At 39.7% G+C, this 23,356-nt stretch overlaps 1 protein-coding gene across 3 annotated transcripts in view; it reads left to right on the plus strand.

Moving 5' to 3' along the window:
* SLC25A21 (solute carrier family 25 member 21) overlaps positions 1–19,716 on the plus strand; it is a 534,640-nt gene extending 514,924 nt beyond the window's left edge. For all 3 annotated transcript variants that reach the window (XM_060143361.1, XM_060143344.1, XM_060143352.1), the window contains 3 exons: positions 14,645–14,826; positions 15,765–15,817; positions 19,162–19,716. In XM_060143361.1, the coding sequence (XP_059999344.1) occupies positions 14,645–14,826; positions 15,765–15,817; positions 19,162–19,223 (297 nt within the window). In that variant the 3' untranslated portion in view covers positions 19,224–19,716. The remainder of the gene's footprint in view (positions 1–14,644; positions 14,827–15,764; positions 15,818–19,161) is intronic.
* The last annotated feature ends 3,640 nt before the right edge of the window (positions 19,717–23,356 follow it).

Here is a 23,356-nt window from a genome sequence, read left to right on the forward strand (position 1 = left end):
CTAGTCTGCTGCTGAATTCCTCTAGTGAATTTTTTGGTTCAATTATTGTGTTCTTCAGCTCCATGATTTCTGTCTGGTAATTTTTTACATTTTCTCTCTCTTCATTGAAATTCTCACTTTGCTCATGCATTGTTCCCTTGACCTCAGTGAGCATCTTTATGAGAGTTATTTTGAATTCTGTATCAGGTAAATCATGTAATTCTCTTTCATTATAGTCAGTTTCTGGAGCTGCATTTTGTTCCTTTGTTTGGAACATCTTTGCCTGATTCTTCATTTTCCTTGACTCTCTGTGTTGGTGTCTGTACATTAGACAAGGCAGTCCTCATGGACTGGCCTTATGCAGGAGAAGACGCCCATGATTCAGTATGACTAGAGATTCTGGGGACCTGTACCAACTCTTTCCCTCCTCAGGGAAAAGTAGGCAGCTGTCATTTTTTTCTGCTCACTCTGTACTGAGCAAGAGGAGAGATATGGCTTCTACCAGTCCATACCTCCATCTCAGTTCTCCCCCAGGTGGCTAGACTCGGCAGGACCCATCAGAAATCCAAGACTGGCAAGGAATATACCAGTTCCTTGGGCAGTCCCAGACAAGTTGGACATGGAAACCAATTCCTTCCCTCCACCCAACCCTGGGAGAAGATGGAAGCTAGGGAGTCTTCCTGATTATATGGTGAAACACTCGGGGCAGGGACTCTGGTGGGAGGTTGTGCTGAATCTCCCCACTGAATTCTGTAAGTCTGTTAATGTTCACCCAGGGTGCAGAAGACTTTCAACCAATTTCTAGATTTCTCATGCAGAGAATTTGTCCATGAATTGTTGTATTTGTGGGAGAAAGGAGGATCCAAGGCTTCCAACTCTGCCACCTTGCTGATGTCACTCTTTAGGTTAGGGGACATTCTGAGTTCACTTCCAGTCTTGTGATTCTAAGATTTTATTCTCTACCATTTAAGTCTTTGCTTGGACTGAGAGGTGATCTCCTTGAATGTTGAATTGGAGTACAGTCCTGAGAGGCAAGTGTATATCTCTAATTCTGCTGGTGACACCTGACAGTCTCAGAGCTTCTCAGTATTTTGGCGTCTTCACTTCCAGATAATAGAATCTTGGCTCTCTTTTGGCTAATTTAAAATTATAGGAGATTGGTTCAAGATGGGGAGATTGGTTCAAGGTGGCAGAGTAGAAAGATGTGTGCTCACTTCCTCTTGCGAGAGCGCCAGAATCACAACTAACTGCTGAACAGTCATCGACAGGAAGACACTGGAACTCACGAAAAAAGATACTCCACATCCAAAGACAAAGGAGAAGCCACGATGAGACGGTAGGAGGGGCGCAATCACATAAAATCAAATCCCGTAACCACTGGCTGGGTGACTTACAAACTGGAGAACAATTATACCACAGAAGTCCACCCACTGGAGTGAAGGTTCTGAGCCCCATGTCAGGTTTCCCAACCTGGGGGTCCAGCAATGGGAGGAGGGATTCCCAGAAAATCAGACTTTGAAGCCTAGCAGAATTTGATTGTAGAACTTCTATAGGACTGGGGGAAACAGAGACTCCACTCTTAGAGGGCTCACACAAAATAGTGTGCACATCAAGACCCGGGGGAAGGAGCAGTGACCCCACAGGAGACTGAACCAGACCTACCTGCTAGTGTTGGAGGGTCTCTTGCAGAGGTGGGGAGTGGCTGTGGCTCACCATAGGGACAAGGACACTGGCAGCAGTAGTTCTTGGTAGTATTCCTTGGCATGAGCTCTCCTGGAGTCGCCATTAGCCCCACCAAAGAGCCTGTAGCCTCCAGTGTTGGGTCATCTCAGGCCAAACAACCAACAGGGAGGGAACTCAGCCCCACCCATCAGCAGACAAGCAGATTAAAGTTTTATTGAGCTCTGCCCACCAGAGCAACACCCACCTCTACACACCACCAATGTCTCCCATCAGGAAGCTCCCACAAGACTCTTAGATAGCTTCATCCATCAGAGGTCAGACAGCAGAAGCAAGAAGAACTACAGTCCTGCAGCCTGTGGAACAAAAACCACATTCATAGAAAGATAGACAAGATGAAAAGACAGAGGGCTATGTACCAGACGAAGGAACAAGATAAAACCCCAGAAAAACAATTAAATGAAATGGAGATAGGCAACCTTCCAGAAAAAGAAATCAGAATAATGATAGTGAAGATGAGCCAGGACCTTGGGAAGAAAATGGAGGCAAAGATCGAGAAGATGCAAGAAATGTTTAACAATGACCTAGAAGAATTAAAGAACAAATACCTAGAAGAATTAAAGAACAAACAGAGATGAACAATACAATAATTGAAATTAAAAATACACTAGTAGGAATCTATAGCAGAATAACTGAGGCAGGAGAATGCGTAAGTGACCTGGAAGACAGAATGGTGGAATTCACTGCTGCAGAACAGAATAAAGAACAAAGAATGAAAACAAATGAAGCCTAGGAGACCTCTGGGACAACATTAAACACACCAACATTTACATTATAGAGGTCCTAGAAGGAGAAGAGAGAGATAAGACTCAAGAAGATATTTGAAGAGATTATAGTCAAAAACTTCCCTAACATGGGAAAGGAAATAGCCACCCAAGTCCAGGAAGTGCAGAGTCCCAGGCAGGATAAACCCAAGAGAAACACACCAAGACACATAGTAATCAAATTGACAAAAAATTAAAGACAAAAATTATTAAAACCAACAAGGGAAAAATGACAAATAACATACAAGGGAACTCTCATAAGGTTAACAGCTGATTTCTCAGCAGAAACTCTACAATCCAGGAGGGAGTGGCACAATATATTTAAAGTGATGAAAGGGAAGAACCTACAACCAAGATTACTCTACCCAGCAAGGATCTCATTCAGATTCTACAGAGAAATCAAAAGCTTTACAGACAAGTAAAAGCTAAGGGATTCAGCACCACCAAACCAGCTCTACAACAAATGCTAAAGAAACTTCTCTAAGTGGGAAACAAGAAGAGAAAAGGACCTACAAAAACAAACCCAAAACAATTAAGAAAATCTTAATAGGAACATACATACCGATAATTACCTTAAAAGTGAATGGATTAAATGCTCCAACCAAAAGACACGGGTTTGCTGAATGGATACAAAAGCAAGACCCATATATATGCTGTCTACAAGAGACCCACTTCAGACCTAGGGACACTTACAGACTGACAGTGAGGGGATAGAAAAGGAAATTCCATGCAAATGGAAATCAAAAGAAAGCTGGAGTAGCAATACTCATAACAGATAAAATGGACTTTAATATAAAGAATATTACAAGAGACAAGGAAGGACACTACATAATTATCAAGGGATCAATCCAAGAAGAAGATATAACATTAGAAATATATATGCACCCAACATAGGAGCACCTCAATACATAAGGCAACTGCTAACAGCTATAAAAGAAGAAATCGACAGTAACACAATAATAGTGGGGGAATTTAACACCTCACTTACACCAGTGGACAGATCATCCAGACAGAAAATTAATAAGGCAACACAAGCTTTAAATAACACAATAGACCAGATAGATTTCATTGATATATATAGGACATTCCATCCAAAAACAGCAGATTACACTTTCTTCTCAAGTGCATATGGAACATTTTTCAGGATAGATCATATCTTGGGTCACAAATCAAGCTTCAGTAAATTTAAGAAAATTGAAATCGCATCAAGCATCTTTTCTGACCACAATGAGATTAGAAATCAATTACAGGGGAAACAATGTAAAAAGCAGAAACACATGGAGGCTAAACAATACATTACTAAATAACCAAAAGATCACTGAAAAAATCAAAGAGGAAATCAGAAAAACCTAGGGAACAAGTGACAATGAAAACACGATGATCCAAAGCCTATAGGATGCAGAAAAGCAGTTCTAAGAGGGAATTTTATAGCAATAAAATCCGACCTCAAGAAACAAGAAAAATCTCAAATGAAGAATCTAACCTTACACGTAAAGAAACTAGAGAAAGAAGAACAAACAAAACCCAATGTTAGTAGAAGGAAAGAAATCATAAAGATCAGAGCAGAAATGAATGAAATACAAACAAAGAAAACAATAGCAAAGATCAAAAAAACTAAAAGGTGGTTATTTGAGAGGATAAACAAAATTGATAAACCTTTAGCCAGACTCATTAAGAAAAAGAGGGGGGCTTCCCTGGTGGCGCAGTGGTTGAAAGTCCGCCTGCCGATGAAGGGGACACAGGTTCATGCCCTGGTCCAGGAAGATCCCACATGACGCGGAGCAGCTAGGCCTGTGAGCCATGGCCGCTGAGCCTGCGCGTCCGGAGCCTGTGCTCCGCAACGGGAAAGGCCACAACAGTGAGAGGCCCGCGTATCGCAAAAAAGAAAAAGAAAAAGAGGGAGAGACCTCAAATCAATAAAATTAGAAATGAAAAATGACAAGCTACAACGGACACCACAGAAATACAAAGCATCATAAGAGACTACTACAAGCAGCGTTATGCCAATAAAATGGACAACGTGGAAGAAATGGAAAAATTCTTAGAAAGGTATAACCTTCCAAGACTGAACCATGAAGAAATAGAAAATATGAGCAGACCAATCACAAGTAATGAAATTGAAATTGTGATTAGAAATCTTCCAACAGGGCTTTCCTGGTGGCGCAGTGGTTGAGAGTCCGCCTGCCGATGCAGGGGACACGGGTTCATACCCTAGTCCGGGATGATCCCACATGCCGCGGAGCGGCTGGGCCTCTGAGCCATGGCCACTGAGCCTGCGCGTCCGGAGCCTGTGCTCCACAATGGGAGAGGCCACAACAGTGAGAGGCCTGTGTACCGCAAAAAAAAAAAAAAAAATCTTCCAACAAACAAAAGTCCAGGACCACATGGCTTCACAGGTGAATTCTATGAAACATTTAGAGAAGAGTTAACACCCATCTTTCTCAAACTCTTCCAAAAAATTACAGAGGAAGGAACACTCCCAAACTCATTCTACAAGGCCACCATCACCCTGATACCAAAACCAGACAAAGATATTACAAAAAAAGAATATTATAGACCAATATCACTGATGAATATAGATGCAAAAATCCTCAACAAAATACTAGCAAACAGAATCCAACAACACATTAAAAGGATCATACACCATGATCAAGTGGGATTTATCCCAGGGATGCCAGGATTCTTCAGTGCACACAAATCAATCAATTTGACACACCATATTAACAAATTGAAGAACAAAAACCATATGATCATCTCAATAGATGCAGAAAAAGCTTTTGGCAAAATTCAATACCAATTTATGATAAAATAACTCTCCAGAAAGTGGGCATAGAGGGAACTTACCTCGATACAATAAAGGCCATGTGTGACAAAACCACAGCAAACATCATTCTCAGTGGTGAAAATCAAAGCATTTCCTCTAAGATCAGGAACAAGACAAGGATGTCTACTCTCGCCACTGTTATTCAACATAGTTTTGGAAGTCCTAGCCACTGCAATCAGAGAAGAAAAAGAAATAAAAGGAATCCAAATTGGAAAAGAAGAAGTAAAACTGTCACTGTTTGCAGATGACATGATACTATACATAAATAATCCTAAAGATGCCACCAGAAAACTACTAGAGCTAATCAATGAATTTGGTAAAGTTGCAGGATACAAAATTAATGCACAGAAATCTCTTGCATTCCTATACACTAACAATGAAAAATCAGAAAGAGAAATTAAGGAAACAATCCCATTCGCCACTGTAACAAGAAGAATAAAATACCTAGGAATAAACCTACCTGAGGAGGTTAAAGACCTGTACTCAGAAAACTATAAGACACTGATGAAAGAAATCAAAGATGACACAAACAGTTGGAGAGATATACCATGTTCTTGGATTGGAAGAATCAATATTGTGAAAATGACTATACTACCCAAAGCAATCTACAGATTCAATGCAACCCCTATCAAATTACCAATGGCATTTTTTACAAAACTAGAACAAAAAATCTTAAAATTTGTAGGGAGACACAAAAGACCCCAAATATACAAAGCAATCTTGAGGGGAAAAAATGGAGCTGGAGGTGTCAGACTCCCTGACTTCAGACTATACTACAAAGCTACAGTAATCAAGACAATATGGTACTGGCACAAAAACAGAAATATAGATCAATGGAACAGGATAGAAAGTGCAGAGATAAACCCATGCACCTATAGTCAACTAACCTATGACAAAGGAGGCAGGGATATACAATGGAGAAAAGACAGCCTCTTCAATAAGTGGTGCTAGGAAAACTGGACAGCTAAATGTAAAAGAATGAAATCAGAATACTTCCTAACACCATACACAAAAATAAACTCAAAATGGATTAAAGACCTAAATGTAAGACCAGACATTATAAAACTCTTAGAGGAAAACATAGGAAGAACACTCTTTGACATAAATCACACCAAGATCTTTTTTGACCCACCTCCTAGAGTAATGGAAATAAAAACAAAAATAAACAAATGGGACCTAATGAAACTTAAAAACTTTTGCACAGCAAAGGAAACTATAAACAAAACAATAAGACAACCCTCAGAATGTGAGAAAATATTTGCAAACCAATCAATGGACAAAGGATTAATCTCCAAAATATACAAACAACTCATGCAGCTCAGTATTAAGAAAACAACCCAATCAAAAAATGGGCAGAAGACCTAAATAGACATTTCTCCAAAGACACACAGATGGCCAAGAGGCATATGAAAAGCTGCTCAACATCACTAATTATTAGAGAAATGCAAATCACAACTACAGTGAGGTATTACCTCATCCTGGTTAGAATAGGCATCATCAGAAAATCTACAAACAACAAATTCTGGAGAGGGTGTGGAGAAAAGGGAAGCCTCTTGCAGTATTGATCTGAATGTAAATTGATACAGCTACTATGGAGAACAGTATGGAGGTTCCTTAAAAAACTAAAAATAGAACTACTATATGACCCAGCGACCCCACTACTGAGCATATACCCAGAGAAAACCATAGTTCAAAAAGACACACGCACACCAATGTTCATTGCAGCACTATTTACAATAGCCAGTTCTTGGAATCAACCTAAATGCCCATCGACAGATGAATGGATAAAGAAGATGTGGTACATATATACAATGGAATATTACTCAGCCATAAAAAGGAGTGAAATTGGGTCATTTGTAGAGACGTGGATGGATCTAGAGACTGTCAAACAGAGTGAAGTAAGTCAGAAAGAGAAAAACAAATATCGTATATTAACGCATATATGTGGAATCTAGAAAAATGGCACAGATGAACCGGTTTGCAAGGCAGAAATAGAGACACAGATGTAGAGGACAAACGTATGGACACTAAGGGGAGAAGCGTGGGGTGGGGTGGTGGTGGTGGAATGAATTGAGAGATTGAGGTTGACATATATGCACTAATATGTATAAAATAGATAACTAATAACCTGCAGTATAAAAAAATAAAATAAAATTTGAAAAAAACCTTTTATACTTATAAGACTTTAAATAAATAAAATTATATTTCTTTGTAAGGTAGACAATTTCTGTAAGCTTCAGATACCTCATCTGCTCAGCAATATTGTGAGGCTTAAATATACAGAAAGTGCTTAACACAGTGCCTAGCACATCATGTCTTATCATTATCATCATCATCTTTGTCCAGTTTTTAAAATAAACTAATGGAAAGGGCAAAATGACATTTCAAGTAATACGATAATCAAGCCAGAAGGCTAACCATTTAGCTAATGCATGGTGACTTGTAATAATGAGATGTCTTCCGTTGAGTTCATAAAGCCAAACAAGTGACTAAGTTTTTAAGAGGCAGAAGTTAGGTACTGTCTCATCGAACTTTGATAGTGAAAGTCCAGAAGTAACTCCCTTCTCTTTACTGCATGTTTACCCCTGCATTTTGTTCACACCCCCATTTCAGTACTCATCACATTGTACTATGATACTTCATTATAAAGCCACCCTATCCCCTCTCTGGACCATTTACCTTCACACTCAATTCTAGCACCCACTGTAGGACCAGGCATTTGTAGACATACAATAAATGTATGTTGGATGAATATACAACAAATGAATGGTGAATGAGAAGGAATATAATGAATGGGATATAACAATGGTTGGAAGTCTGAAGAACTTGAGTTCAAATCCAAGCTCCACCTCCTATAAGCAGTGTGATCTTGTCCTTATCTGTAAAATGGTGTTATGTACTTAATTCATAGGGTTCTTATATGATATATAGGTTTTGTAAATGTTTTTGGCATATAAAGTTATCTATCAATAAGTAACTATTATTAACAGTACCATTAACTTTCTTAATGAAAATTATGAAAAATAGCACAAATATACCATGTACATTATTTTATTACTTCTCTTTACTTTTATTGTTATTTGTTATTATGGTTATTGACAGAAATGCTGGCATGATTCACTGATTGCCAGTACAGCATGACCCATTCAAACTGTGTGATAGGTTTCACTCGGACCCAACAACCTCACAGATGTGCATTCTTGCTTTGGATGGACCTGGGGTAGGAAAAGGTGAACAGAGTTAATAGCATTGTGTTCAGTTCTGCAGCCTTAAAAAACAAAGCTCTGCTTCCACCAAAGAAGGCTTTAAAATGCTTCCCAGCACATCCAGACCCTTTTAGAGCATCATTTATCCAGTCCAAGGATCCAAAAAGATGAACCATAAGCTTCAGTTTAGCAGTGGTTCTCAGACAAGCATCCATCAGGATAATTTGGAAGACTTGTTTAGACAGATTGTTGTGCTCCATCCCGAGTTTGGGGTGCTGTAGGCCTGGGGTAAAACCCCAATTTTCATTTCTACTAAGTTCTCACATGATACTGATGATGGTGGTTCAGGGACCACACTTTGAGAACCATTGAGTTCATAGATATGGTTGAAGTGTGAGTAACCTAAGTCCAGAGTGGAAATATTTGCAGAAATCTTTTCACTAAGGTGAATTGCCTGATAACGCCCATGAAAATGAGGGCTTTCTGTTTTCAGCCCCAATGTTTTCAACACTGCACTGTCCTTTTTTTACTTTATAAATTTATTGGTAGGGGAAATGATTTGATGAAGATGTTTTTAAGCTTCTATGAGCCTGATAAAATCTATAGACATTTTCTCCTGAAAAGCCCATCTGCACATACCCAGAACCATTGCTTATAATTTCAGGAGGTTCTCAGGCACCTCCCACAACAACCCACCCACCAACCCTTAGGCGTATCAGTAGAAAAACTATCCCCTAAGGCAAAGTCTTGGGTTCACTTGGATGTAACAAAAATTCCCTTCTTACACCTAAGCTTTCAGTTCTCTCATTTGTAAAATAGAAATAAAAATAATAGTTCTTACCTCAAAGATTGTGAAGATTAACTGATATAATACACTGAAGAGCCTAATTTGAAAACCAGAAACACTAAATATTACCTTTTGCTCTCTCTTTATAGTCCTGCTACAACAATCCTCATTCTTGAGGCAAGTGGATGCCTCTCCCTACTAGGGGAAAGATCAGGAAGTGTAAGAAAGAAGAGCCAGCCCAAAGAGTAATATTTCAAGACTTTACTCTGTGCCCACTGCATTCTTTTGCTAAAATCTGGTCACAGGATGCCATATCATGTTTTTTTCTGTGATTCCCTGAGTAATGGGGTCTGGCAAGCCCAGGCCTGGCTCTATGACCTGAGAGTCTCAATTCATTTTCCTGGAAATACTCCACTTTGCAAATGTCCTATGCCTTGTCATGTCCCCATGTTAACGCCTCCTGGCAGAAAGAGAGAAACATCAAGTTCTAATAGGGGTTCATTTACAGGATAGAAGATACTGAGTTTTGAGAAATGGTGATTAAGGTCAAAGCCTGATTCTCATTGTTTCTACAAAGATAAACTACAGTGATAGGCTAATCCGCAGACATTTATTTAGCACTTACTGTGCACACTGTGTAGTAGGCGACACGAAGAGGAATAACACGTGCTCCTGTTCTGTGCCAGCTCACATTCCAGCAGGGGAGATCGATACACACAAAAATAAACCAGACACAAAGAGAGCCAGAGCAAGGACGATCGAGGATCAGGCAGTGTTTCAGGAGTGCCCAAGAGGGCGAAATCAATTTTGATGGGGATCCACGGAAGTGTCTTGGGCAAGGTGGGATTTAAGCTGGGCCATAAAGAGTGGGGCTGCTATCTGTGAATATGATGGAGAATGACATTCTAGGTTGTGGGAGTTGTTTGGAAAAAAACATGGACTTAGAAAAGTGTTCGGTAGAAATGTGCATGATTATGATTTAACCAGCATGAGTGTAGTTTGGCTTGGGGGTAGAGGTGTAGAATTTGAGGCTAGAAAGGTAGGTTGAAAGCATATCATGGGAAACAAACCAAAGGCCAATGAGGAGCTTTGGCTTTACTCTCTGTGCTGTGGGGAAGGGTTGAGGGTCTTTGAGTAGGGAGGCACCAGAAGCAGATACGTTTTTATTTAAAAAAAAAAATCCCTGGTGCCACTGTGAAGAACAGATAATAGAAGCAAGAAGAAAGCAAGACTCGGTGAAAGTAATGGGAACCTGAGCTAAAGCCAAAGAAGTAGCAAGTGCAGCCGGAGGGGGATGAAGGGGAGGGGCATTTGAGGGACTGTGTTCTTCCGAGGATGGTTGATGACATGCAGCAAAGAAAGCAGAGGTGAGCTGGCAGGGCTCTCCTTGGCGCATCCGATCCCAGTCTGGGTTGCTGCCTAGAGCAGACCGTGGACTCAGAGGAAGAGGCTGGAAAGGGGCCCAGAGGACAGGTGGTGAGGGATAGCTCTTGGCCATCCCTAAAAGACTTTTCTCCTCCCTAGAATGCCCAGAGGGGTAGCAATTGACCATCTGCTTTGCCTGCCTGGAATATCAAAATCAGTGATTCCCAGACATGGGCCCTCAGCCTGGCAATGTCAGAAGTCCTGAAGTTCTTTTTTTTAACATCTTTATTGGAGTATAATTGCTTTACAATGGTGTGTTAGTTTCTGCTTTATAACAAAGTGAATCAGTTATACATATACATATGTTCCCATATCTCTTCCCTCTTGTGTCTCCCTCCCTCCCACCCTCCCTATCCCAGCCCACTAGGTGGTCACAAAGCACCCAGCTGATCTCCCTGTGCTATGCGGCTGCTTCCCACTAGCTATCTATTTTACGTTTCATAGTGTACATATGTCCATGCCACTCTCTCACTTTGTCACAGCTTACCCTTCCCCCTCCCTGTGTCCTCAAGTCCATTCTCTAGTAGGTCTGTGTCTTTATTCCCATCTTGCCCCTAGTTTCTTCATGACCTTTTTTTTCTTTTTTTCAGATTCCATACATATGTGTTAGCATACGGTATTTGTTTTTCTCTTTCTGACTCACTTCACTCTGTATGACAGACTCTAGGTCCATCCACCTCACTACAAATAACTCCATTTCGTTTCTTTTTATGGCTGAGTAATATTCCATTGTATATATGTGCCACATCTTCTTTATCCATTCATCTGTCGATGGACACTTACGTTGCTTCCATGTCCTGGCTATTGTAAATAGTGCTGCAATGAACATTTTGGTACATGACTCTTTCTGAATTATGGTTTTCTCAGGGTATATGCCCAGTAGTGGGATTGCTGGGTCATATGGTAGTTCTATTTTTAGTTTTTTAAGGAACCTCCATACTGTTCTCCATAGTGGCTGTATCAATTTACATTCCCACCAACAGTGCAAGAGGGTTCCCTTTTCTCCACACCCTCTCCAGCGTTTATTGTTTGTAGATTTTTTGATGATGGCCATTCTGACTGGTGTGAGGTGATACCTCATTGTAGTTTTGATTTGCATTTCTTTAATGATTAGTGATGTTGAGCATCCTTTCATGTGTTTGTTGGCCATCTGTATATCTTCTTTGGAGAAATGTCTATATAGGTCTTCTGCCCATTTTTGGATTGGGTTGTTTTTTTGATATTGAGCTGCATGAGCTGCTTGTAAATTTTGGAGATTAATCCTTTGTCAGTTGCTTCATTTGCAAATATCTTCTCCCATTCTGAGGGTTGTCTTTTCATCTTGTTTATGGTTTCCTTTGCTGTGCAAAAGCTTTTAAGTTTCATTAGGTCCCATTTGTTCATTTTTGTTTTCATTTCGATTTCTCTAGGAGGTGGGTCAAAAAGGATCTGGCTGTGATTTATGTCAGAGTGTTCTGCCTATGTTTTCCTCTAAGAGTTTGATAGTGTCTGGCCTTACATTTAGGTTTTTAATCCATTTTGAGTTTATTTTTTTGTATGGTGTTAGAGAGTGTTCTAATTTCATACTTTTATATGTACCTGTCCAGTTTTCCCAGCACCACTTATTGAAGAAGCTGTCTTTTCTCCACTGTATATTCTTGTCTCCTTTATCAAAGATAAGGTGACCTTATGTGCGTGGGCTTATTTTAAAGCAACTTCTAGGTACTTTCCCAGGTGATTCTGGGAACCTAAGGTGGGTCTGAGGTGGGTCTGGGTATCCATATGTTGTAAAGCTCCCAGGTGACTCTGATGCACAACTGGATTTGGGAACTACTGTGGGATCTTACTGTTGAGCTGGGAAATTAATAGAAAACATGGGTTCAATGTACGCTTGTGCTAGTGAACACTATGATGGCTTGAAGACCTTAGGATTTGGTCCCCAACAGCATCTCAAACATAATGACCTTCATTGAGTGTCTTAGCCTCTCCTCCCTCCCCAACTCCAATCCTCAGCGAACACATCAGGAGGTGGGAGAAGCTGTGTGATTGACAGGGTCCCTTGAACTTCCCAGAAGGTCATTGTGCATATACAAGTCATCACTTTCACCCTTGTCCTTGGCTGTGTCACAGGAGCACCATGAGAGGGTCTCATCATAGGTGTTTTGAGACTTTAGAAAACAGGTTACATAAAAATACTATCCATTTTCTGCCAGGCTTGTACAATATTCATAGCACTTTTACTACTATTATTGTTTTTATTTCTCAGAAAAACCATGCAGTACAAAGTTAAGGTGGGTGTTAAAAACATCCCTTCTACACACTGGGCTCCATGGGATTCCGTGACTCGTGCAAGGTCAGACAACCGGAGCTGGCCCTGAATCCGCCATCCTCCCGAGCTCCAGTTCTGCTTCTGTGCCAGAATGGAGAAGGGCAACATAAAGGCATTTTTCTCTCCTTGTAAAAGGGAAAAGAATGGGGGGAGGGGAAATTATTTAAACACACCTCACTCATACTGCAATCACTGCATTGTTTTTCCTGTTGAAAGACCCTGTTGGTTTTTAAATCCCTTTAAACCTACCCGACACCTGTATGGCCCAGATCCAAGAATTATTACCGAACCCCTCACTTTTTATATTTAACCACATAGGAGTTTCTGTGATGGTATCTGGCTCTTGTCTCAGTTGAAAATTTCAGAGCTTCCAGAATTTTTCTTCTTCCATCAAAGCTATAAGCATGCAATGCTCAGACCTGATTTTTTTTTTTTATTAAGCAGAGAATGGTTCCCACGTTTACTTCTCCTGCTGGATAAAAATAGCATCATGGCACTACCCTGTATTGTTCCTCTGTGAAGATCCCTCCGAAGTATTGACCAAAAGAGAGGCCAGGGGAAGGATAGGGGAGGTCTCTGTCAGCAACTTACAGTTTGTGAGATGACCTCTCTTCAGGGCAAGAACTGAGGCTGACAGCAAAATGAGAACTTTCCAGCAAATTCATTGTAACAAAGCATAAAGTGAGCTCACTAGGCACAAAAATAGGCAAAAAGAAAGTGACTTCCACATAAGACCTAATTAAATACTTTGATGTCAGGAGCAGAGCAGGGAGGGGTGGAAAATCAAATCAGACCAAAGTGAAGGACCCAAATTCAAATGGAAAGAAGGAATATTTTTCTCTCTCTTTCTTCCTCCCTTTCTGTGTGCGTGTATGTCTCTCTCCCTGTCTCTTTTCTGTCTCTGTCTCTCACCTTTTCTTCCTTTGCCATTGAAGGAAGAATAAGGTTCAGGAACAATGGGTTGAAAATTCTTCAGCCAATAGTCCAGTGACTTACTACTGTTTATAACGCACAGAATGTCACAGGCTGTTTTGCAGCCTTCCCAAGTTGGTTTGTTAATAACAGGAAGCTAGCACTTCTCAGTACAGTGGATCAGCTACACGTGAAAATAAATGCAAAAAACCTGGAGGGGAATAGCAGCAGACCGAGAGTAGCCTTGATTTAATTTAACATTTGGGGGTCCACACACAAATGAGCATTTTAGTAGGCTTCATGGTGGAAGTTGCTGTCATTTGTAAAATATTCTGGCCAATTAGCTAATAGTGTGCTTGGATTTCTCCTGTTTTGATACAGTAATACTAAGTACATTGTGAAGCCCAATTATACAAATCATCCCCATATGCCATACCAGTCTTTCTTTATGAACTGTGTTTATAAATCCTGTGTGAGGAAATGTGTACTTCAGCAATTTAGACCATGTGTAAAAACATAGCCAATGGGATTGTCAAGAAAACAAGTTCCAGCCTAGGAAATCCTAATGTGTTCCGCTGGAATAACAGGAGGGTGCCGGGGAGTGCAACGCTCTGCTTAAATACATATTGCTTTATAGTGTTTAACCGACTTAGGGGCTTACGCTTCCCTTTCTGTTATTTTATTCTTCTTTTCTTTTAGGATCCAACCTTGGAGTTTCTGAGAAAATTTGGGGTTGGTCTTCTCTCGGGCACAATAGCCTCAGTCATTAACATCCCTTTTGATGTTGCCAAAAGTAGGATTCAAGGGCCTCAGCCAGTTCCTGGAGAGATCAAGTACAGAACCTGTTTTAAAACAATGGCCACAGTCTATCAGGAAGAAGGGTAACACATTCTTATTTTAATAAATGTGCAAGACTGAAGCATTGCTAAAACCATATTGTACTTCCATTTTGATGAGAGCCATTAAGCCCTCCTGAATTGGGTGTGTGTCTGAGAAGCTATAGGGAATAGATGAGAAACTTTGTGAGATAACACAGTAATGAGATGTTGGCAAAACCTTCTTACGCCATCAAGAAACATAAGCCACGATCATTCAATATACTGTATGTTTGTCCTAGAATGCCAAGGTGAACTTTTTTTTTTTTTCCCAAGGTGAACTCCTTGCTTGTCGGTTTGCACAGTATGCTATTGCATATAATATGCCCTGTTCCCACGTGGGCAGGAGAGTAATTGTCTTCTGACTATACATCTAATCAAAATGTCACCTAATTATATTCTCCTGAGAGAATTAAACAGAATTCTGTGAAGGTAGTTTTCTTTTAAGAATTTAAAGTATGTGCCTTTTTCTACTTTTTTTTTTTTTTTTTAAGTCTTACTTTCGTCTCTTCATCCCTCCTCAGCAGGTCTTATTCTCAAGTAAGCAAGTAGTATTTTATTATTTTGATCTAAACTGCATCGTATTTCCTTCTGTGAGGACTGCGTTTATGGTCTTTTAAACTCAATTCCAAGAGTCATTTTGTCCATATACACAGCTGTCTTGAAAGTAAGGCCTGTCTGGATAACAAAAACCATCTCGCTGATGAAAGTCCTATTTGCGATGGGACAAGATCAGCATAGCTTGGGTATTAAAGGATTAATTCTTTCCTCTCATCCAATTTGCTGCAGAGAATACTTAGCCCGATACTGTCTGTTTTGGGATTTGAAAATTTTTCTCAAATGACTTTTCTGGGTAAATGCTGGGTCAGCATCTCAGTAAAGCTGAGGTACAACTGCATTTTGTTTTCAGAATAAGAATGTTGCTCTTTCCCTTCCGGTTCTAGCATTTTAGCTTTGTATAAAGGCCTGCTTCCCAAGATTATGAGGCTTGGACCAGGTAATAATGTTTTCATTACTTATATCCTTCCTTCCTTATTTCTCTAGTATCCCTTTTATCTTATTTGTGTCTATCTGTAACACAACTAAAGTTTGTCACACTGTGAAACATGGAAACCTTAAGGATAAAAGTTGTCTGGGAGTATTCAAGACACTAAAGGCGTCCATTAGAAACATTCTGCTTTTGTTTATAAGGTACTATTTGTGGCCTTACTGGAGGCTAATAGAAGCCAAAGCCCACCTTAAGTCAATCGGAAAGGATGCACAGCCAGTCGGAGTTTGAGTCGCTTCTGGCTGAAAGGGAGGATTTTTTACTGACTGAGGGACCAGCCCAATAAAACTTTCCCTGTGCTTCTAGTTTATTCTTGCTCCTGCCTCAGCTTCGCTTCAGAAGGAGAAAAGGAGGACAGCTAGTCTCCATGAACAGCCAGTGCAACTCTCCCCACTGTCGCCTCTGGGAAGCAAGAATGGAGAAGCTGCAGCCTGGCGCTCACCTTCCTAGCTCCTGTCAGCATGATGGTGGAGGCTCCTGGCTCGGGGCCTTACCTCAGGATGCCAGCCCACAAAAAGCCGGCTGTCATTCCCACAGGGAGAGTCAGCTGCCTCTGTGTAAATAGATAAGAAAGCAACTGCTGCAGACTCAACCACCTGGGCAAATAGTCTTGGATTATAAGCAACCTTGTGAATAAGTACAGAAGTATGCACTAGACCACACGTATTATTTTACCAGGCTACACTCACCTTCTTGGACATCCTGGAAATCTTCCCCAGAACTGGCCCCTACTCCTCCCCTTTCTCCCTTTCCCAATCCTCCCTTTGAACACTGATGTCCCCTTCCCCTGCCACACTCACACACATGCACATTTACCTTTAAATCTCAGCCCAGTGAACGAGCATTTCTGCCAACGTGAGATATAGAACAGCAGTCTGTAAATTGAAGCTCGTGAACAGTTCATACTTTTGTATATTTTGAAAACACTTCCACAGTTCCCAATCCATCTGTCCCAGCCTTTCTAGGCATTTAAGCATGGATTTTTGCTTCACATTTGAGATTCAGACCTGCCTTCTATTTGTTATTGGCCCGTGTGTCAACACGACCCCAATGACAAAGAATATTAGTGATTTTGTGCCACTCTCTCTTCAAGAATGTGGTGTTTTTCCTTCACCACACAGTATAAACCTGCTAGTAGACCTAGTATTAGAGAAAATCATAGGACTGGCCCTAATCCAGCTTTCTCAGGACGGGATGGGCCTGAAAAGGGAGAGCGATCAGGGAGAGTTTAGCTAAAACGGTAATTGACTGGAACCTTAATCCAAAACTCTTAAATAATCTGACCCCAGGTTTTGTTAGAGGCTTGCAAATGTTTGGTTGGCTTTTTAAGTGTTTTTTGCATGAGGTGTCCTGAGTTGCTGTGGTGTTAAATCCAATGAAAGGTGTTCTTGTGAACATACTGTCCAGGCTAAACAAAATTGTGAATAACTGGAAATCTCATTCAAGGACATGGCCTCCACTCTCATCCCAAACATACAGGTCCTAGCAACCTCAAAGGAAAGAAAGGTGTAGAGAGAAAGGTAAGACTTTTGAGTTAAGGATAAGATTTTTTGTCGAGAGAGAAAGAGAAAGAGCGAGAGACAGTAAAAAAGAAAAGAAGGGTGAACCTGGCATTTTCATCCTTCGTTCTAGAGAAGCATCCCTTTTTTTTTTTTTTTTTTTTTTGCGGTACACGGGCCTCTGACCGTTGTGGCCTCTCCCGTTGCAGAGCACAGGCTCCAGACACGCAGGCTCAGCGGCCATGGCTCACGGGCCCAGCTGCTCCGCGGCATGTGGGATCTTCCCGGACCGGGGCACGAACCCGCGTCCCCTGCATCGGCAGGCAGACTCTCAACCACTGCTCCACCAGGGAAGCCCCCATCTTATTTTTATAACAGCCTTAGCAGCTCTATGTGTCTAATGATCAGGACCTCCCATGAAAGAAGAATCTTGAAGTCTGTGGTTTAAACTCCAAATATCACTAGGCTGCAAACTAACCCGATTCTGCGTGTTCTTGTCTTATATGGTGAACAGTTAATAAGAGTAAACGGAGCAATTACATACATATTAACAACCCTCCGTAGTGCATCCCTTTTTGTTTGCCAGAGCCAATAGGGCTACAGCAGCTGAGAGGGGGCTATTAGAGTATCTTCAGGGGTTAAAAACAAAAATTACAGGCAGATAATTATCTTTGGTATAAGGTTACACAAACATGTGCGGCCTGTAGATTAAAAAAATATATATATGGTAGTGTGTACAAAATAAGATCAAAATCAAGTTCTGTTTCTTTCTGTCAGAAGCCGGTCTTCTATTCATGCAGCCAAGTCTTCTCTAAGTTGTACTCTGGATATCTGTCCACATTTTTTTAAATTGGGCTTTACAATGTTGTATTAGTTTCTGCCGTTTGTCCACACTTTGATTTTGTAATATTGTTCACATAGACATGAAAGGATAGAGAATATCTTAAAGGGCACAGGATATGTGCTATTTACTGCATCAGACAGAACACAGAATCATCCACATGCAAATGCTTCTCCCGACGTCTAAGTATTCAGCAGCCTCAGTGCTTGTTTTCCATATCATAGTCCTATTGACATATTACATAGCAAGCCCTTTTGCAGCCAGTTATATAACTCTTCTCTTCCAAGGTAAATGATGGTCTTATGACACTCAACCCCGACTACCAAATTTTCAAGTGCAATCCGTATATATCTGAGGCAGATGAAAGGAATGAAGGCAACAAAAATCTGAGGCAACAAAAGGAGGTTGAAAGCTAGCTAAGTTTTGAAATACAGATTTTCAATGTACTCAGAAGCTATTTTTCACATTGTAATCCAGTTTGAAAGCTGTAAGAGAAAACCAGGCTCATCCCTCCAGCACCATCTTAGAGATTTCCTTCTTGAATGCAACGACAACAATGCTAATTATAAACTGAAAAAGATAAATCCTTTGCCTACATATGACAAATCTGAAGGTTTCAGTTTGCGGGAAAGCCACATGCCCTTACATGACTAAATGTGTCTGTATTTACTTACTTTTAAAAATTAAAAGTGCCTGAAAAAGAATCTGATGAGAAATGATGAAAGTTACAGAAACTCATGGCGAAAAAATGTAGTTAGAGACTCAAGATGGTCTTGATTTCGCTCTGAGAATTTTCCACAGTAGTTTTCTGTGTGTTGGAGCTTGAGAACTGATGATTCTGAATGGCTTCTGCCTGATAGGCTGCATCGGACTCCAGGGATTCAGAAACCCAGTGGGAAAGACAGCACGATTTCACAGGACTTGGGATAAAAACCAGCTCTCTTCTTTTCTAGGTGGTGCAGTGATGCTGCTGGTTTATGAATACACCTATTCATGGCTTCAGGAGAACTGGTGATTGCCTACAGAGTATTTTTCCCCCTTGTGATAATGGATATTCATTATACAGCACCATGAGAAGAAGAGAATATCGATCAGCTGAGCTGATATAGTGATAAATTATAATTATACAACTATACACAATTATAGAGGGCAAAACAGTTCAAGAACAAAACCTATTTTGATACTTCAAAAATTATCTCTAGACAATTAGAAACTGTCGTTTTGGTCAAATCCATAAAACTGTGAGAAGAAAATTACTACTGTGAAGCAATGAGGTATATAAACTGAATATAGAAAAACAGCATGAAATCAGATATATTTCCTAAAAGCAATATAAATTTTATGACCTATGTTCCTCTTACAAGGCTTCACAAGGAAAATTCATTGTGTTGATGATTATTTTCTCCCAAAAGGTCAAGAAGTGCTTAAAAGGGAAAAAAAATTAAGCCAAAATTTAAACAGTTTTTATAAGGAATTAAATTCTTCCATAAGTGGTATTTAATGATATACAAGGAAGATATTTCTAAAGTGTATCAAAATGACCTTTTAAAATTTTATGTTAAAATGTGAGTTTGTTGGTTTCTTTTAGTAATAATACTCATCTCAGCTATATTTTCCTAAATCTACTTTATATTTTTCACTGTTGGTTAATACTTTAAAATCATGATATTTGAAGTCTTTTATGACAAATACAAAACATGAAATTATATTAAACTACTTTCCCTTTGAAAACAAGTTTTAATGCTGAAATATTTTCATGCTAAATCACAAATTCAAACCACTCCTTGGGCCCGTTTGTGCTATCTGTATTTGCATCAAATACCTTTGTTCAGAACTCTTACCTATGCCATTCTTAAAAATGATGTTGAGAATAAAACTAAATTTCTAGATTATTGGTTTTAAGTGACGGTTTCAGGTGTGAAGTCGACTAACTGCAGTGTTAGAATATGTATTATGAAGGGGAAAATGTTTCAAAGGAGAAGTACATTCTTAGCATTTCCAAAGATTCCTGTACTAACATGCACTCCAAAAATTATCTCCTTGGCATTGATATAACCAAACTTAATTTTATATACGCATCCTGAAACGATGCTGCTTCGGTAGCTCGAGTCAACAAAAATATCTGCATGTTCTAGATGGCACCCACTCTTAACCACTACAAGATATTCCTACCATGAAGCTGTGTCACTAAAACATTTTGAAAATAAAAAATGAAAGATAACATAGTAATTATTACTCTTTATTAATTTAGAGCATTTAAAGTATAAAAATAAAGGCTTTTTGACATACTGTATATACATACACAGCCTTCGGTTGTACATCCTTTCCAACGTGTTTTTTTAATTTATATTTCAGCCCAGTATTTAATGAGGGTCGTTAAAAGTAGGACAAAACAAGAGAAATAAGAATGTGTCTGTTGTCCAACTGCATTCTATCCTTCAGGTAATACTCTTGCCTTCTGTGAAAGAGAGCACTGCCTGCATAGAGGCCATGAAATTGAACCTTTAACCTCTCCATGTGGATGGGATGGAAAAGGATCTCTGAAGAGTGCATTTGCCAGGTTAAAAACAACACTTTTACCCCCTAAGAATCAGAGGAAGTATGTCAACAGTAACCAATAATAATAATGTTTTAAAAATCAAACCACCCCATATCCCATCCCACTTTCCTTCTCTCGTTTTTAAAAGTAGCTTTCAATCATAATGTGCTTTAAATAGCCAATTGTATTTGGGCTTTCTCTTTTTCAATTTACTCCATGTGAATTCACTGTTGCTAAGAAAAAACCTAGGGAAAAAAAGAAAAGGAAAACTTTCATACTATTAATATTAGATTTTTAACGATACAAGAACCGGAAAAAAATATATAAATAGCATAATAACAAGAGATTTCTTAATTTAGATAAAGAAAATAACATTTAGTTATGTTTCCATACAAACAATTGATATTTTTTAAAGACTCCTAATAGCCGCCTAAAAACATCTGATAAGGAATAATTCTGTACCTTATGTCAGTTTTTCTGCATGGCAGGAGAGTCCCTGTACAGTGTGGTTTTAAAGTCTCCACCAAAATATTGGACTGGTATTTTGTTCCATTCGGTTTATAGTCTATTTTCTCACCAGACTGGGAACTCCAGATGTCAATAGGAGCTTTACAAGATCAAAGGAAGACTACGGCCCTGAGAGTTCATCTGCTTCTTCTGCTTATTCTTCTCCTGAAGTTATAATCCTGTTTGCAGCACTGAATTTCGGTTGCTTTAGAAATAAATGCAGTTCAAAGCTCTCTATGAGATATCTCCTGCTTGAAAAAAGCAGTTCCTCGAACATAGCTTGTGTGTCAGAAATCTGCTTACTGTTTATATCCTGGTGATTTGAAAACCTAGCTAATCTAGCCATCTGAGTTTTAGATGAGGCCATGAAACCGATGTGACAGAACTGGATTGCCATGTGGGCTGTGCACAGCACAGACCAGAAGAAATCAAAATCACCTAACGAATGCATCTTTAACATCCATATCTAGTGATGTGCCCTGTTAGTTATTGCACAGAATTAATACCAAAAAACACGCAATATATTAATTTTCCAATAGATGAATTGTACCAATGTTTTAAAAACGTATTTTCAAGCCTATATTGCCAAGCAGGAAGAACTTTCTAAACAGAAGCAATTAAAACTGTAGAATTTTGCCCAAGAAAATCAACTTTTAAAATATAACACATAATCACATGCTCACACACACACACACACACATACCCCTCAGCTCTATGATTAACACTAAAGTGAAAAACAAACTGGTTTAGAAAGATCCATCAGTTAAACTGTGTCCTGTAACTCCAGAAATGAATAAAGGGAATTTTTAAAAATTAAATAGCATTTGTATTTCTAATACCACCACCAGTTTACCTACACGTGAAACATGCTTCTGTACAACAATGTAAACTTCACAGCAAGCCATTTTTACATTCATTAGAGCAGAATTTTCCATTGTCTTTAAATTACAACGTAATTTTGGGCTGAGACTGCTGAACACACAGGTAAGCCAACAATAACAGTACAATTTAGTTTCACAGTGGTTTTCTTAACATAAAGTTCATTTTAAGTGTCTTTGCAAAGCATTTCACATTAAACTTAAGTTTCTAAGTGACTTCCTGTAGAGCCTTGTTCAGATATTTTCCACCCTCTTGTCTTTATATGCTTGGCATGTGTGTTGTTTGATTGGGATACAAAATGGGAGACTGGCTTGTTTTATCTGTGTTTTGAGTCCTCTGTTGTAGAAAGAAAATGTCCTTCATGAGATGTCGAAGCCTTCACTGCACACACAAAATCTGGGGCAAGTCCAGGTCCAGGAGCCTGAGCAGCCCACCACCAAACAGAGACAAAGACATTGCCGGAAAGTCACCTTTGCAAAAAGAAAGGAAAAAAATAGAGAGGGGTGGGGGCAGGGGAGGGGCCTATCCCATGCAATGAAAACACAAATGCACCAGAGTCCATATTTACAAACTAATAGAAAGTATAAACATTATTGTATTTGGAACCAAGTCAAAACACCAGGAGGAGCTAAATTCAGATATTGCTTAAGTTATACATATATTTTCCAACAAAATATGCCATCTGTTAAAAATAAACAACGGATCACTCAAGTCAATTATTGATTGGTTTCCTAATGATGAATTAAGGATTATTTTGTTACCATTTGATTAGAGGGTGTAGCATAACTTTTTCTATACCTATTTTATTGATTTTGCAAAATCTCAACAATTGCACGTTTCAGAAGTTCAGGTTGATTTAGAATAAATATACACATGTGGTTTTACCAAAGACTAGTTTTAAAAGTTCCTTAAGCCCTTTGAGGGGTGCAGGTTTCTTCACTATGTTAAAACAGTGTGTGGCCAACACAAACGTCTCGTTCAGTCCTTAACATTGCTTTTGTTTTTAACTCCTACAGTCATGTCAGGTGTTCTGTGAGAGAGAAGTTATGGTAAGAGATATTTAAGTGTCATCAGCACAGAGGATGTGAGTCCGTAAAGCCAGCTTCCGAGGCAGGAGGGTCGGAGGGCAGAGGGGTGGGATCCGAGACCAGGGAAGAAGGGGAGGGTGTGCTGAGTGGGGGGGAGCGGGACTCGGGTGAAGCTGCGGCAGACGGAATCTCCCA

Source organism: Lagenorhynchus albirostris, chromosome 1 (assembly GCF_949774975.1).
Source record: "Lagenorhynchus albirostris chromosome 1, mLagAlb1.1, whole genome shotgun sequence".
NCBI lineage: Eukaryota > Metazoa > Chordata > Mammalia > Artiodactyla > Delphinidae > Lagenorhynchus > Lagenorhynchus albirostris.